The 17,975-nt window shown below is 42.7% G+C and overlaps 1 protein-coding gene across 3 annotated transcripts in view; it reads right to left on the reverse strand.

Moving 5' to 3' along the window:
• Positions 1-1,879: 1,879 nt before the first annotated feature.
• mapk8ip1b (mitogen-activated protein kinase 8 interacting protein 1b) overlaps positions 1,880-17,975 on the reverse strand; it is a 173,190-nt gene continuing 157,094 nt past the window's right edge. For 2 of the 3 annotated variants that reach the window (XM_080191558.1, XM_080191560.1), the window contains 5 exons: positions 17,464-17,579; positions 13,038-13,157; positions 7,560-7,630; positions 5,934-6,032; positions 1,880-2,540 (listed from right to left, as the gene is read on the reverse strand). In XM_080191558.1, coding sequence (XP_080047684.1) covers positions 2,468-2,540; positions 5,934-6,032; positions 7,560-7,630; positions 13,038-13,157; positions 17,464-17,579 — 479 coding nt within the window. In that variant the 3' untranslated portion in view covers positions 1,880-2,467. The remainder of the gene's footprint in view (positions 2,541-5,933; positions 6,033-7,559; positions 7,631-13,037; positions 13,158-17,463; positions 17,580-17,975) is intronic. The other variant, XM_080191559.1, reaches the window with a different exon arrangement.

The following is a 17,975-nucleotide window of genomic DNA, read 5'->3' on the forward strand; positions in this document are numbered from 1 at the left end:
GTGGGTGCCTGGAACTTGCTGCCAGGGGAGGTAGTGGAAGCAGATACGATAGTGAGTTTTAAGGGGCGTATTGACAAATCCATGAATAGGATGGGAATGGAGGGATATGGTCCCTGGAAGGGTAGGGGACTTTAATTCAGTCGGGCAGCCTGGTCAGTACAGGCTTGGAGTGCCGAAGGGCCTGTTCCTGTGCTGTAATTTTCTTTGTTCTTTGTTTATGGTTAATCCAATCAGGTGACAGTCTGTTCCCTTTCTAATTGGCTATCGGATTAAGGCAGTGCGACCTGACAGATGGACAAATGGTTGCATTGTCGGGGGACTCATAGAATCGTAAAATCTACAATGCAGAAGGAGGCCATTTGGCCCATCAAGGCTAAATTACCACAATCCCACCCAGGTCCTGTCCCCGTAACCACACATATTTATCCTCCTAATCCCCTTGAAAATAAAGAGCAATTTATCTTGGCCGATCAACCTAACCTGCAAATCTTTGGAGGAAATAGTGTGATTCCCCGAGACTGGAATTGAACCCGGGTCACTGGCACTGTGAGGCAGCAGTGTTAACCACAGTGCCACCGTGCTGTCCCGAGGCTGAATGTGATGAAAACGGCAGAGATCGACCAGCCGCGTTAATCCGTATTAAAATTTATAACCATTGATAGATCAGATTCAGTAACAACTCTGATGACCAAACAGCCTAGACCTTCAACGGTGATGTTTGGTCTGAAAGACTAGTGTTCAAAAATCATTCTGCAAGTCCCCAGAGAACTGCTGGGAGCTGAGATGGGGATGTCCCTGCCTTGTGATAAACTAACAGCAATAAAACGTCATAATATGATTGAAAATACATTTACAAAATGACTAAAAAGGCAAGAGTGCAAGGGAATAGTTCCTGCACCAATCTACGAATTTTATGGAAAAATGGCACTACATCCAACACCTTAAACATTCACTCCCTCCATCACTGATGGATAATGGCCACAAGGAGGAGTTGGGAACTAACCAAGGATCCTTCAACTACACCTTCCAAACCAGTGAATGATACCCTCGAGAAAGACAAGAGTAGTGGATGCATGGAGCCCCACTGCTTGGCAGTTCCCCTGAAATCCATCACCATCCTGTTTGGAACTACATTGCGGTTCCGTTATTTTCTCCTGTGGGTGTACTTACACACATGGACTGCAGCAGTTCAAGAAGGCAGCTCACCACCACCTTCTCAAGAGCAACTAGATATGGCAATAAATGCTGGCCTAGCAGCCTGCATCCCGTGAAATAATAAAATGAAGACTAGATTAAAGACTGGATTTAATTTCCAAATCACAGTCCTAGATAATAAGTACAGAATTTGATGTTTTCAGTCAATCCAATGGCCCTAATTATGAACAGATGCAACAATGAAATGTGAATCTCAAATCAGCATGCTATTCCAGAATTCCATGTAATGATAAAGAACTTAATTCACTGAGTCACGATCGACTCAATGCCCTCAACTATCATAGAATCCCTGTACTGCAGCAAGAGGCCATTCAGCCCATCAAACCCGCACCGACTACAGTCCCACCCTAAGCCGTATCCATGTAACCCATGAATTTGCTCTAGTCCCCCAACACAAAGGGGCAATTTAGCACAGCCAATCCACCTAACCCGCATATCTTTGGACAGTAGAAGGAAACCCACACAAGATACAGGGAGAATGTGTAGACTCCACACAGACAGTCACCCGAGGCGAGAATTGAACCCGGGTCGCTGATGCTGTGAGGCAGCAATGCTAACCACTGTGCCACCGTGCCACCCGTATATTGCATTTGGTATCACAGTCTAGCGATTGTACAAAGAACAGATCCGTTTGATGACACCCATGATGTCCTGTGACCTTCAAGACATGTTTCTCCTGTGAAGGGGGGAATTGTGCAGATTTCTTTTTGTAAGGGATACTTGGCATTGGTACAAAGAAACAGAGTGGAGAAGAAGATGCTCTCATCAAACCTTTAAATAAACCATGTTGTACACTCCATGAACAAAGTTTAAGAACTTTACACACAACACTATTAATGAATACAGTGTAACATCATTGTTACAATGAATCTCGTAACTCCCTCGAACTTTGGTGCCATTCTGTCCTGGCACTTTGCCAGATTTAAATCTTGGCCCATCGCACCAAATACATACCAAATGCATCATAAGGGGGTGTTAAGAAGCAAGCAGTTGAGCTGTTTTGCCATGAACCGATGGAACACGAGATGGGACCGGATTTGCAGCGATGAGGGATAAGAGGCGCAAACTGATGGAGGACACTGTCAATCCATGTAACATGGCTAAAAGTAACAATAGGGGAAATGTTTCAATTGAGATGCTGCATAGTTTTGGATCATGATAAAGGGCCTCTGGCACAGAGTGTTCATGCATCATGATGAGTTTGAGAAGGAGACTGTGAGGAGTTCAGAGCAACACCGCAGCTCAGGGGCATCTACTCCAGATAGATGTCTTCTGTCGGACAGGTGTACTCAATGTATTCTTTGTAGAATAGCTGGAAGGCCCTCCTGTGCAAGGGGGAAAGAAATATATTTAACATCAAAATGGCAAGCTCAAATCTCCCTCACTGGCAATTATCTCAACATCATTTCTTCATACAGGAAGGAATGCAAGGAAATAGTTACTGCACAAATCAATAGACTCTATGGAAAAATGGCACCCCATCCACCATCTTAAACATTCATCCCCTCCAACACCGACAGATACAAGATGCACTGCAGCAACTAATCAAGGCTCCTTCAACAGCACCTTCCAAACCAGCAACCTATACCACCTAGAAAGACAAGGGCAGCAGACGCATGGGAGCACCACTATCCAGCACCGTTCCCCTGGAAGTCATTCACCATGCTGACTTGGAACCACGTCGCTGTTCCTTTATTTTCACTGGGTCAAAATCTTGCCACTGTGTCACTCCATCTCAGAAGATTTTTGGGGTGAAGGAAAACAGTTTCTGAAACACGTAGCAGCAGCTTGGGCTGAAAATAAGAGAGTAAATTTGCAATAATGGACTCCACGTGGGAGTCCATTATGAACTTTGCACCCTGGTTGGTAATCAGGCAGAGTGATTCATTCCCGTAACCCCCAAACCCCCTGTCATCAAACCTGTTCATTCCACTCAAATCAGGGGAAGGGGAAAAAGTTCTATAAATGGTGACCCAATCAGGCAACTTGTAATGACTCCCAGTCCCACCCAATGTCAGATTTTCTCAGCAGTATAAATTTGTTAGCTTTTGTACTTGTATCTCTGTGATTACTTTGTGTTGGCAAAGGCTGTGCATGGATCCATTTTCACAACTAAGATTGACAGAATTTTTTGGGGGGTGGGGTACAGATATCAAAGGATGTGGACAAAGGTCAGTGAGCAGAGTTGAAGAACAGTTCGCCAATCAATAGAGAATTGTAGAACAGGTTTGAAGGGCTGAATGGCCTCAAACTAACACAACATAAATGATGAGCATCATAGAATCCCTACAATGCAGAAGTAGGCCATTTGACCACAATTCCACTCAGGCCCTATCCCCATAATTCCAAGTTTTTACCCTGCTAGTCCCCCTGACACTAAGGGGCAATTTGCTACAGCCAAACCACCTAACCTGCACATCTTTGGACTGTGGGAGGAAACCAGCGCCCCTGGAGCAAATCCACTCAGACACGGGGAGAATGTGCAAACTCCACACAGACAGTGAGCCAAGGTTGGATTCGAACCTGGGTCCCTGGTGCTGTGAGGCAGCAGTGCTAACCAGTGTGCCACCGTGCTGCCCTTTGTGCCATTACGCCAAAGGATGAGATAAAGCAAAACTGGATGCAAAAATTACACACACAAATCTATCTAGGTCTCATTTAAAATTAGCTTTGCATTATATAATGCCTGATTAGTGTGAGGAAAACAAACGCCAGGCAAGGAGAGTAACCAAAAGTTTAGGTTTTGAGGAGACGTAATCCTAAAATGTCAGAATGTCGAAAGAAACCATTTGGCTCATTACACATGTGCCTTTTTCAGAAATTCTCTTTTAAAACAAATAATAGATACTGCTCCCACTATTGGTTCTTTTTGGCCATTCCATTTCCCAACACTCTTGTGTATAAAGAAGGTACCTACTAACTTCTCTATTTGTAATGACCTTTGATTACTATGTGAAAAACCCCATGAGTTTCTGGGGAATCTCTAATTGATCTCCCTGTGTGGCTCATTGAATAGGAGTTCCCTTGGTAAACAGGCAATGTCCTGCCCAGGTTGTACTTAGCATCTGAGCCCTTTATAAGGCAGACTTTGGGACATGTCTGTAGAACTACTGTCATGGTTGTAGATGTACATCATAGTGTAGTGGCTTTATTTTGTGCTTAACAGTAAATACTATTCCTTTCCATTTGGGTTTCTTGAGGTACTGTAAATGCACCAACCACTACAAGTTATTGCACAGATTAGCAAGGCCATAACAAAAGCAAACCAAGTCCGCTTAGTGTGGTGGAGTCTGAATGGTTTCAAGAGGGAATGGACATACTTCTAATACAAAAAAAATGAAAGAGGGATATAGGGAACAGATGGAGAGGTGGATTTGAGACCAGGAAGAGATTAGCCATGATCTGATTGAATGACAGAGCAGGCTCAAAGGGCTGAATATGCCTACTTCTGTTCCTAATTTCTCTGCTCATATGTTCCTATGACCTGCACTAATCATAGAGTCCCAACAGTGCAGAAAGAGGTCAATTGGTCCATCAAATCTGCACTGATCCTCTGACAGTTTCTTACCCAGGCCCCCTTCCCCATTTTATCCCTGTAACTCTACACATTTACCCTGGCAAATCTATCTAACCTAAACATCTTGGTACACTAAGGGGTAATTTAGCGTTGCCAATCCACCAAACCTGTGTGGGGGGTGGAATCCAGGGATCTGGGTTTGTTTCCCAGCTCGGGTCACAGTCTGTGTGGAGTTTGCAATGTTCTCCCCGTGTCTGCATGGGTTTCCATTGGGTGCTCCAGTTTCCTTCCACAATCCAAAGATGTGCGGATTAGGTGGATTGGCCACGCTATATTGTCCCTCAATCTCGGGGGGATTAGCTAGGGTAAATGGGGTTACGGGGATAGGGCCTGGGTGGGATTGTGGTCGGTGCAGACTTGATGGGCTGAATGGCCTCTTTCTGCACTGTAGGATTCTAGCATTCAATGATTCAATGAAAGCGGAGCACCTGGGGGAAACCCATGCAGACATGGGGAGAATGTGCAAAGCCCACACAGATAGTTCCCAAGGTCGGAATTGAACACAGTCCCTGATGCTGTGACACAATAGTGTTAACCACTGTGCCATCCTGACTGAAGTTTATTAATTTATTAGTCACAAGTAAGATTGTCATTAACACTGCGCATGAAGTTACTGTGAAATTCCCCTAGTCACCACAGTGTGGTGCCTGTTCAGGTCAATGCACCTAACCAGCACATCTTTCAGAATGTGGGAGGAAACTGGAGCACCCGGAGGAAACCAACACAGGCACGGGGAGAACGTGCAAACTCCACACAGACAGTGACACAAGCCAAGTCCCTGGCACTGTGAGGCAGCAGTGTTAACCATGGTGCTACCACGCCACCCCCTGTGGAAAACAGTTTTTATTTCCTCTATTATCTTCACTGACTGCTATGGGAAGGTCAGTCTAGAACTGTGTGCTCAAGCCTTGAGTGTGGGACTATGAACCTACAACTCTGTGACTCAAGAGGTGAGAATGTTACCAATGGAGCCAGGACTGACGGAGGGAGATTGAGTCAAGTACATAAGGACACTAGATGATTGCCCGAAGTGCATTCCTGCATGAACGCAGTAGCCCACTGGCACCATGGGATCAGTAAATTTATCCTTCCTTCTTTCTGCACAGGAGACTTTGAGAGAAAGAGGGAGAGAAATACATACCCTACTGATTCTGCTATTGGTTTGGTTGAATCCTCAGAGACAAAAACATGGGAAGCAAATCGGTGATCTGAAGGGTGTTTGGTAATAAATCCAAAATATCTGGAAAGAGAAAAAAAATACAGGTGGGATAAGTGATCAAAGTGAAACACTACAATGTATATGAATGTTCTACTGTGTGATTCATTCCAGTCTGCTGGGTGACTATTCCAGTCACACAACCACTTCACTGTGGTACCCAATGAGTGGACAACAGTTTGGGACTGAGTGGGTTTGTCAGTGATGCTTTATGTGGTTGAATAGCCAGAATGCAGTTTCCGTCCAGGCTCACACATGAACTATCAGGTGCTCGATTGAGAGTCAGTACCTTCAGGAGATAAGTGGATGAGGTTGCTCATGTGCTTCCTCCCCTTAGTCTTTGGGAACCAGTTTAGCATTCAGTCAGTATTGTTTTCCAGACTGGATGACTGAAACTGATGACTGAGGTAGCAAGTCATAGACTCAGAGCCATGTCCTAACATTCTATTGCAACATTACCTTATAGCCACCGGTGCAGCAATAACTGCATTTATAGAGTGCCTTTGACACAATAAAAATCTGAGGCAGGGAGTTAATAGGGTACAAGACAACAAGGTTTTTCAAGAAATGGGATGCTCTTTCTTACTCTGGTGACTGTGGGGAGGTAGGGGCACAGTGGAATTATCACTGGACTAACAATCCAGAGTAATGCTCTAGGGAAGCTGGGTTTGAATCCCACCACGGTAGATGGTGAAATCTGAATTCAATGAAAGTCTGGAAGTGAATGTCTAAGGATGACCATGGTCAATTGTCTTTAAAAACTCATCGGGTTCACTAATGTCCTTTAGGGAAGGAAACCTGCCATCCTTACCTTCTTTCTTGGTCCACGTATCAAGCTGTCTCACTGTTCGATCTACCAGAGTTCTTACATGGATTGCTTTTCATCTTACTTCACCCTTAACTGGGCGATCAGAAGTAGCAAAGGGTTCCCAGCTGAGTTGCAAGTTGCAACTCTTCTCCCTCACTTTAATTCACCCTTGGTTGGGTGAAAAAAGAAACAGCACAGTGTCCCCAGGTTGATCTGCCTCTTGAACTAAACTTAAATCTCCGGAATATGACCAGTGGTTTCGGTGGAAATGTGGCTTTACCAATTCAACTATCTCTCAGAATGATTTGGGAGTCAGATGTGCTTGGAGTTGTGAGACTACAAATCAAATTTTAAGCCTGGGTTCCACACGCACTCAGAAAGATTGCCTTTCTCTTCCTCTCCTCCTCTAGTCCATTGGCCTGAAAGTAATCACCCAAATGCTCTGTGTATTGTGTCCAGTCCTCTAAGAAGGTTTATTTAGAATCATTGAATCCCTACAGTGTAGAAGGAGGCCATTCCACCCATTGAGTTTGTACTGACGACAATCCTATCCAGGCTATATGTGACTCCAGAGCCACAGCAATGTGGTTGACTCTCAAATGCGCTCAGGGATGGGCAATAATTGTGATGCCCACGTCCCATAAAAATGAATAAATATTCATTGTGGTTACCTCAGTATCATCAATATTAGCAGTGATATCTGGCTGTTTGATAAATATTAAACCCCCAATCATAGAACTTACTTGGCGTTCTTTGGATGATACCCGCAGAATGAAACGTTCTTCAGCTGAAAGAAGTGACTGCATTTACTGGCCTGTCATAAGACAACAGATAGGAGAATTCATTAAAAAGAGGCATGCTGCGCTTATGCCATTTGTACTGCTGCAAATTTATGATTATGTGCAATATTATAAAAATTAAAACAATAACAAACTCTTCCATGGGGTTGCTCATAATTCACGCAATGTGCTGTTTTATAAGATTGCTTCTCGGTATTTTGGCTAAGATCAATGTAGTATCGACATGCTGCACTTGATTGAAGTCATTAGGTTACATTTTAGCTTCATTTGAAGCAATTTTTAAAAGCGGCATCTTGGCCTTTTGGCTAAGATGCAAATAAGATCAAGCCTTGGAGAAGGAGCTATGTCTACTCCAATCAGCTTGGATCATGTAGATCAAGCCCAAGACAGGAGGTGAGAGCCCTGTCTTGTCAGCTTGGATCGGGAATGTCCCAACTTGCTGAGACTCTGAATTGGACTTGATTTGATTGAATTGGAATAAAAACAAAACAAAAATTAGAATGGTTACTTTCTGTGCCACAGAACATCTTATTCTGCTGCTAAAGTATGACATTATTTAATCTGGTCAATCCTTCAAAGCACAAACTGAGGCAAAGAAAAATTTAACTGCAACAAGTAAGGGAAGTCTGTAAAATTGGCATGCGCTGATCAATTTCTGGCACTGGGTTAGAAGAAACCAGTGTGATTTCTGTTTATTATCGCACCATGGTCTGGAAGTCTGGAAATATTTTTCTGAAGATACTGGACTTGTTACATCCTATGTTTAGATAAGGGCCACATGAATGAATAAAATGACACTGTGGGATCTATCATGGTGCTATTTCCAAAACTCAAGTCCCGTGATACTTTCCAAAACAATGTGTGCTTGATAAATAGAGAAAGGATGGTGAAGAATATCATTCTGCTGGTATATTTAACCAAGTTGGCTATAAAAGGAATGTTAGTTGGTAGCAATGAGGATACCTGCTGACTGCAGGATGATATCAATGGTCCAGCTGACAGGGTGGAGAAGTGGCAGTTGAAGCTCAATCTGGAAAAATGTGAGTTAATGCAATTGTGTTGGGCAAACAAAGCAAGGGAATACTCAATACACGGGGAGATTTTGAGAGGGGTTGAGGAAGTGAATGCCTACACGTCCTTGAAGGTGACAGGTACAGTTGGGCAAGGAGGTCAAAAAAGCACATGGAATGCTTTCCTTTATTGGGCGAGAAATTGAATACAGAAACAGAGAGATAATGATGGAACTGTATAAAACGCTGGTGAGGCCACAGCTGCAATTTTGTGTACAGGTCTGGCCATCATGGCTGTGATTTATGCGCCATCATTTGCCCCAAGCGCAAACGGCAACGTGGGCACAAAATATCACAAGAGACAGAAAACAAGAATCTCTGGGTGAGGTTTACAACTGCGTTTTAGAAACAGGAACCAGATAAAGGGAACCTACCAGGTAAGTAAACATCCCACCTCCACCCCCCTGCCCCGGCGTGTCCCCAGAAGGAGAGGGACATACCTAGGCATTACCTTGGCACTGCCAGAGGCATTTACCAGGAGCATTGCAGTAATGGGAGCTAACTTGTCCATTCTCACATTAAACATGGAATGAACATCAAAATCATTGATGCTAGCTTCTTCCACATTATATACTTATGATGCCCTCCTTAATCTGCTACTGGGCAGACTTGTCTTGCTTCAGAAGCACCAATGTCTTAAATGGTCTTTCTTGTAACAGAAAAATATTCAGCCTCTTTATACCTGCCAATTCAGGGGAGAGATTACCCAAGCAATGGTAACATTTTGCTTCAATCTTTGCCAATGATTTCCTCTTCTAAATCTTCTTGTTTTATTTGTGGTTGAATTTGCTTCCTGCTTCACTACTGCATTTTTGTTTTTGGCACGACTGCTGGCTGCAGACTCCCATCCTAACTGGTGAACTGTGACATTTTGCAAGCTTTGGAACTCTTGTGCACCCTTTCAGCACTCTCCATTGCTGGTGCTATTTCCAATGCTCATTTAAAATTTATATTTGCCTCTGCTGGTAACTTACATTGCATAGCCTCATTATTCACCTCACAGACTAACCTGTCCCACAGCATATCATTCAAAGTGGCTCCACAGTTGCAGTTCTCAGAGATTTGCTTCAACTTGGTGATATAAGTCACAATAGTTTCCCCAAGGCTCCCCCTCTTGAACTAAACTTAAATCTCTGCAATATGACCAATGGTTTCGGGTGGAAATGTGACTTTACCAATTCAATGATTTCACGGAATGACTTGGGATTCAGGTGTGCTTGGAGTTGTGAGACTACAAATCAAATTTTAAGCCTGGGTTCCACACGCACTCAGATAGAGTGCCTTTCTCTTCCTCTCCTCCTCTAGTCCATTGGCCTGAAAGTAATCACCCAAATGCTCTGTGTATTGTGCCCAGTCCTCTAAGGAGATTTATTTAGAATCATTGAATCATAGAATCCCTACAGTGTAGAAGGAGGCCATTCCACCCACTGAGTTTGCACTGACAACAATCCTATCCAGGCTCTTCTCCCGTAACCCCACATCTTTACCCTGCTAAGCCCCTCACACTAGGGTCAATTTAGCATGGCCAATCCACCTAATCCACACATCTTTGGATTGTGGGAGGAAATCGGAGCACCCGGAGAAATCCCCCGTGGACACAGGAAGAATGTGCAAACTCTACACAGACAGTCACCCAAGACCGGAATCGAACCTGGGTCCCTGGCACGCTGAGGCAGCAGTGTTAACCACTGTGCCACTGTGTCACCCTTTTCCTTAGAGAATTAGATTTCCTTAGAACAGAGGAAGCTAAGGGGTGACCTAATTGAGGTGTACAAAATTATGGGGACCTAGACGGGGTAAGCAGGAAAGATTTGTTTACCCTAGCTGAGGGGCCAATTTCCATGGGGCAGAGCTTTAAGGTGATTGGTAGAAGGATTAGAGGGGACTTGAGGCAAAACTTTTTCACCTAGAGGATGGTGGGCATCTGGAATTCCCCTCCTCAGTTGGTGGTTGAGGCTGTATCATCAACTCATTGAAAAAGTACCCTGGATCTGCATCTGAAGTGCTGTAACCTGCAAGGCTACAGACCTTGGAAAATGAGCTGCTAGTTTCTTTCTTCTCATTGTTGGCTGGCGCAGACATGATGGGCTGAATGGCCTCTTTTTGAACCATAACTTTTCTATGGTTCTATGGAATTAATGTGGAATGAATGATTGTAAAGATTCAAAATAAAATTAATGACATATAAAAATAAATTGTTTATTTGAATAGTTTAGATCAATATAGTGATTTTTGAATAAAGTGAATGAATGTATAAACATTTTATAGAATTGTAGAGTAGCACAGCACAGAAAGACGCCATAAGGAACACCAAGTTTTCCCTGATTTCTCCGAAAAACATTCCAATTATTCTCATTCCTTTGCTTGTATTCCCTGCAGTTTTAAATATCTTTCGTAATGACCCAATTCCCTTTTGCAGGTGACTATTGAATCTGTATCCATCGCTCTATCAGCCAATGTATTTCAAATCCTAAAAATATGCTGCGTAAAAAAGATTTCGTTCATGTTGTCTCTGTTCCTTTTGCCAACAACATTAAATCAGTGTCCTCTGATTAATGGCCCTTTAGCTATTGGAAAAAGTTTCTTCTGATTTACTTATCTAAACCCGTCATGATTTTAAAGATCTCTACAAAATCTCCTCTTAATTGCTTTGCTCTAAGGAGAAACACCCTAGTTTTTCTAGCCTGTCTATGCAATTGTGCTCACCGATCCCTGGAATCTTTTCAGTGAATCTCGTCTGTCAACTCCCAAATTTTAAAATTTATTAAAATGTTATTTTTCTGTCTAAGTGCCCTCAACTTTCTCTAGTATAAATTCCCAAATCTACATTTATGACGGAGACTGTATAGGGAAAGTTATGCTAAAATGATACTTTGCATTACTTAAGATGCTGCAGTGCGACATAAGATGGAAGAATGCAAGTAACATGTGACCATTAAACAGACTTTTCAATATAAACTTGGCACAGAAACTTGTGTCAAACGTGTAAAATAATTACAGGATGGATGACTGTAAACCAGGAGCTGATTTATATTGCACATAATAATCTGGCTTTCTCGATCACACATTACTAGTAACATCCCTCTTATATGGGGAGGATGATGGCACACATGCCAGGGACCCGAGTTCAATTCTGGCCCCAGGTGACTGTCTGTGTGGAGTCTGCACATTCTCCCCATGTCTGCGTGGGTTTCCTCCGGGTGCTCCAGTTTCCTTCTGCAGTCCAAAGGTGTGCAAGTTAGGTTTGTTGCCCATGCTAAATTGACCCATGGTATCAGGGGGATTAGGAGGGTAAATATATGGGGATAGGACCCAGGTAGGATTTTTTTGGTGCAGGCTAGATGGGCCAAATGGCCTCCTTCTGCGCTGCAGATTCAATGATTCTATGATTAAGTAACAAGATAATCCCTGACATACCATAAGCATTACCATAGGAGATATGCTAATTTATGTTGCGTGATACAATTTCTTCTAATTAGTTGATCTCATGTGGTATTAACTAGGGAGAGTTAAGCCCAAGTGGAGCCTTCAGATGAAGTTGGTTTTGAAAAACATTGATTCAGAAAATGGTTACCACAGAGAAAGAGGCCATTCTGGGCCTGTCTCCTCTGTGCCTGCTCTCTGCACGAGCAAATCAACTCCCCCTCCCTTTCTCCGTAAGCTTGGATTTTATATTTTGTAGTTGCTTATTGATCCCCTTTTGAAAATCATTGCTAAATCTGCCTCCACCACATTCAGTCGGTACATTCTAGATTCTAACCATTCATTGCACACAATGTTTTTCCTCATGTTGGAAGGGAACATTGAATCCGTGTATGTGGAAGTAATTCAATGCTTCCACTGGGAGAAATGTGCAATTACGTTAATAGAAGATCATTTCCATCATAAATGTGGAAATAGAAATTTCTAATGGGAAAAATATTGACAAGGAGTGTACGTATTTGTGAGAGTTTTCTGTACTCTGATCATTTGTCATTCATAGAATCATAGAATCCGTACAGTGCGGAAGGAGGCCATTTGGCCCATCGGATTTGTACCGACTACAATCCCACACAGGCCCTATTCCCGTAACCCCATGCATTTACCCTGCCAATTCCCTGACACTAGGATCAATTTAGGATGGTCAATCAATCTGACCCGCACATCTTTGGGGTGTGGCTGGAAACCAGAGCACCCGGAGGAAACTCATGCAGACACATGGAGAACATGCAAACTCCACACAGACAGTGACCCGAGGGCAGAATTGAACCTGGGTCCCTGGCGCTGTGAGGTAGCAGTGTTAATCCTATGCCACCATGCTGCCCGTTCCATGGGAAGTTTATGCAATCATCACAGACAAGTTACAAGTTACCTTTTCATAGACTCCACACCCATCGAGTTGCACAGCTATCTTAATTCCTTGCATGCTGATTTCCAGCACACAACTAGAAGGAGGGTTAAACTGAACAGTCAATCTTCTCGTCGTTGCAATCTGTTAAGAAGCAAGCAACAACTGTTTAGACTTCACCCAAATAAAGAAGCTGAGATGTCATTAAAAGAGCAGTTTAACCCAGTGTCTGTTCCCTTCTGTCCACCCCACCCCCTTATTCCGATGCATGTGAAGCCTAGCCAATATCTATCACCCAACCAACATCACTAAAATACATGATCTGGTCATGTATTTCACTGCAGCTGTGGGAGCATGCTAATGGTGGCAACACATCAAAGGTACTTCATTGACTGTAAAGCACTTTGGGAAGTCATAAGATTAAGGAAGGCAGTATATCAATGCAAGTTCAATCTTTCATTCTGTCAGCACAGTTCTTGCTGAGTACCAACTCTACCATCTTTCAATTAAAGTCTTAATGCATTTTTAAAGGACTTTAATGTATTGTATTCAATCAGCCTTTCAGCCATCCAAATGCATGACCTCTACCACCTGGGACAAGGGCATCACATGCATGCAGAAACCACCACTGCAAGTTACTCTTCATTCTGATCTGGAATTATATTGTTGTCCCTACATCTTCACTGGGTCAAAATCCTGGAACTCCTATCTTATCAGCTCTGTGGGTGTTCCTGCAATTCATGAACTGCAGCAGTTCAAGGAGGTAGTTCACTACCACCTTCTCAAGGGCAATCAGGAATGGGCAATAACTGTTGGCCTAGCTATCCCAGAGACAAATATATACCTAAAAATCTCACTGCAGCTCTGCGTTCAAAAAATTAGTTTTAGATATCAATCATTAAAGCTGCCTGTCAGGCTCCGAAATGTGAACTGTCTGGCTTTCCTGACAATATGTATGTGGAATTATGGAATCCTGTAGCACAGAAGGCCATTTGGACCACTGTGCCTGTGGCAACTCTGCGAAAGAATTATTCAATTACTCCCAGTCCCCAGCAAATAGTCCTGCAAATTTCTCCTTTTGAATTTTACATCGAATTATATCCAATTTCCTTCTGAAAGGTACTTTTTAAGGTTTATTTATCACAAGAAGGCATACTCGAACACTGCAATGAAGTTACTGTGAAAATCCCCTAGTCAGCACACTCTGGTGCCTGGATGGGTGCACTGAGGAAGTATTTAGAATGGCCACTGCACCTAACCCAGTTCATCTTTTGGACTGCTGGAGGAAACCCACACAGACATGGGGAAAATGTGCAAACTCCACACAGACAGTGACCCAAGGTGGGAATCGAACCCAGTCCTTGGTGCCGTGAGGCAGCAGTGCTAACCATTGTGTCACTGCGCCACCCACTTTTCAATTTACTTCCATCATCTTTCCAGGCAGTGCATTCTAGATTATAGTTATATGTATTGTTCCTATTGTCTTCTTTTGTCAAGTTGAACTTTTCATTTACAAGAACAATTCACATTTATACAACATCTTTACTGTAGTGATACATCCAAGTCACTTCACAAGAAAGCAATGAGACAAGGATTTGACATCAAGCTGCATAAGGAGATCACAATATAAGACATAGGAGCAGGAAAAGACCACTGAAAGCTCTGGCACTCAACATATCAATGGCTAATTTTCAGCCTTGAAGTCCGCTTTCCACCCAGTGTTCCATATCTCTTGATTCCCTGAGAAACCAAAAATCTGTCTATTCTAGCCTTAAATATATTCAGTGATGGAGCATCGACAACCCTGTGAGTTAGATAATTCCAAAGATTCACAAACATTTGGGTGAGAAAATTTTTCCTTCTTTCAATCCTAAATGATAGACCCCTCACCCTCAGGCTGACCCCCATGTTGTAGATTTCCCAGTCCAGAGATGCAATCTGACAGGGTCTATCCTGTCAAATGTTTTGAATCTTGAAAGTCTCGATGAGATCCCCTCTCATTCTTCTAAACACCAGAGAAAATGGATCCAATTTATTCAGCCTCTCATCCACATACAACTCTTTAGCCCAGGAATCAATCTAGTGAACATTCAATGTACTGCTTTCAGTACAAGTATATCCATCCTTAAATATGGTGACCAAAGCTACACATGGTACTCCAGGTGTAATCTCACCATGCCTTGTAGAATGGCAGCAAGAATTCCTGGTTTTTGTGCTCCAATCCCATTGCTATAAAGGATAAAATGTCATTTGTCTTCCTAATTGCTTGCCATACCTGCAAACTAACTTTCTGCATTCCTTGTATGATTGCACCCAAGTCCTTCTGAACACGTGTTTTAAAAAATGTTCTGCTTTTCCATTCTTATTAACAACATGAATATCCTTACATTACCCCACTTTATACCTTCTTGCCCACTACATTAATGTTTCCATATCTCTTTGCCACATCTGTGAACCCCCCACACCTTACATGGCCACATAGCTTTGTATCATTAGCAAACTCTCTATGTCATGAATATACATTGCAAATAGATGGCTCTAGCATTACTCCATGTAGTACTCCACTAATCACAGCCTGCTGCCTTGAAAATGTTCTGTTTATCCTGCTCTTTGCTTCTAGTATGTTAACTAATCTTCTATCCATGCTAATATACACTAGAAATCGCTGACCTCTTCCGCCGCTGAGATTCTCCAGTCTCGCTGCAGTGAATGGAGTTTCGGCTCAGCGCCAAGTTCTCCATTCTCGCTGGCAGCAGTGGTAGGTTGGAGAATCCCGCCCATTAGGTGGAGTTTTCCCTCCTGCTCACCATGGGAATTGAGCAGACAGGACATGAATCAGGCAAAGTCAGTTGACCTTGAGCGGGATTTTCTGGTTTCAGGGCAAGCGCAGCTGGAAAATTCTCTCCAAATCTATGAGTCTTGTTCTTGCTCACTTTTTGTGTGGCATCTCATCAAATGCATTTTAGAATTTTAGAAATCAAAGTATAATATAACTACTATTTCCCCTTTATCTATCCTATCAGTTAAATCCTCCAAAAACTAATAAATTTGTCAAATATGACTCATTTCTCATAAAACTACTGACTTTGTCTGATCATGCTATGAATTTCTAAGTGCATTGTTAACACTTCCTTAATAACAGATTCCAATACTTTCCTGATGTTAAACCAACCGACCTGTTCCCCCTTTTCTCTCTCCACCCTTTTTTTGAATAGCAGCGTTACATTTGCTAACTTTCTATCCCCTGAGATTATTTCAGAATCTGGGGAATTTTAAAGTTAAAAGTTTATTTATTGGTCAGAAATAATGCTTACATTAACACTGCAATGGAGTTACTGTGAAATTCCACCTCATCACCACACTCTGGCGCCTGTTCGGGTCAATGCACCTAACCAGCACATCTTTCAGACTGTGGGAGGAAACCGGAGCACCCAGAGGAAACCTACGTAGACATGGGGAGAACGTGTAAACTCCGCAGACAGCTGAGCCAAGCCAGGAATCAAACCCGGGTCCCTGGCACTGTGAGGCAGCAGTGCTAACCACTATGCCACCGTGCCACCCATTTTTGGAAAATCATAACCATACGTGTACACAATAGTGTATCCATTATCTCCACAGCTACCTCTGTTAGAGCCCTGGAATGTAGAGTGAGGGATATGGGAGTTTTAGTCTCTTATGTTTCTTTAGTATCTTTTTTCTCCAGCAGAGATAGCAGACAGATGACTAAAAACTTGTTCAATGGTGTAGGTTTTAGGAGCATTTTAAAGGAGGACAGAAGATTTGGAGAGGTTTGGGGAAAGAATTCTGAAGGTTAAGGTATATTAGGTCTGAAGTACAGACACTAGTGTTAGGTTGAAGCAAAGTGGAGATTCACCGGAGGTCAGAATTTCTTTTTTTAATTCATTCATGGGACATTGGCATTGCTGGCTGGCTAGCATTTATAATGCATTCCTAATTGCCCAGGGGCAGTTGAGAGTAAACCGCATTTCTGTGGTTCTGGAATCACATATAGGCCAGACCAGCTAGGAACAGCAGATTTCCTTCCCTAAAGGACATTAGTGAACCAGATGGGTTTTTCCGATAATCAACAATGGTTTCATGGTCATCAGCAGATTCTTAATTGAAGATATTCTTTATTGAATTCATCCGCCAAACCGTGGTGCCCAGACATTAGCTGGGTTTCTGGATTAATAATCGAGCGATCTGCTCCCCTGTTCAGAAGGTTATAAGGCTGGAGGAAGTTACATAGTTGAGGAGTGATCTGTTTCCTGACACGATATTGTTTCAAGGTTGAGATTCAGATGCACGACTTAAATCTCAAGTTGAGACAAGAGTTAGGTTTCCCACCACTGTCTGTCTGAGATAAATTCCTACTGTGTTAAGTCAGGGGTGAAAATAGCTTCATCTTGATTTTCAGAATACAGGATTTACCAGTTTATCTTCTCTTTACCTTCTGCATGGCTGCACATAGAACATCATTCCCTTTATGGTACGGCACTTGGACTGAACCCAGAAACTTCAGATGAAATTTGTCTACCCAGTCATTCTTTTCAGCTGTTACTGCTGCTGAGAGAGAGAGAGAGAGATGAAGAGAGAGAGAAGGGAAAAGATGTATATATGTAGAACAAATATTTGTTTAAATGAAAAAATGTTTTTAAAAAAACCGCTACAATTGCTTAACTTTTTGAATGGAAATATGTTATTTCTGGTGTTGAACTGTCATTGAAATGAAACATCTATCCATACCTTCCAGGGTGTTTTTTCATTTGTTCATGAGACGTGGTGTCGCTGGATGGTCCAGCATTTATTGCCCATCCCTGAGGGCATTTAAGAGTCAACCACATTTCTGTGGGTCTGGAGTCACATGTAGGCCAGACTAGGTAAGGATGGCAGATTTCCTTCCCTTAAAGGACATTAGTGAACCAGATGTGTTTTTACGACAATCGATAATGGTTTCATTAT

The sequence above is a fragment of the Carcharhinus amblyrhynchos genome, chromosome 6 (assembly GCF_965287045.1).
Source record: "Carcharhinus amblyrhynchos chromosome 6, sCarAmb.v2.hapA, whole genome shotgun sequence".
In the NCBI taxonomy this organism is placed as follows: domain Eukaryota; kingdom Metazoa; phylum Chordata; class Chondrichthyes; order Carcharhiniformes; family Carcharhinidae; genus Carcharhinus; species Carcharhinus amblyrhynchos.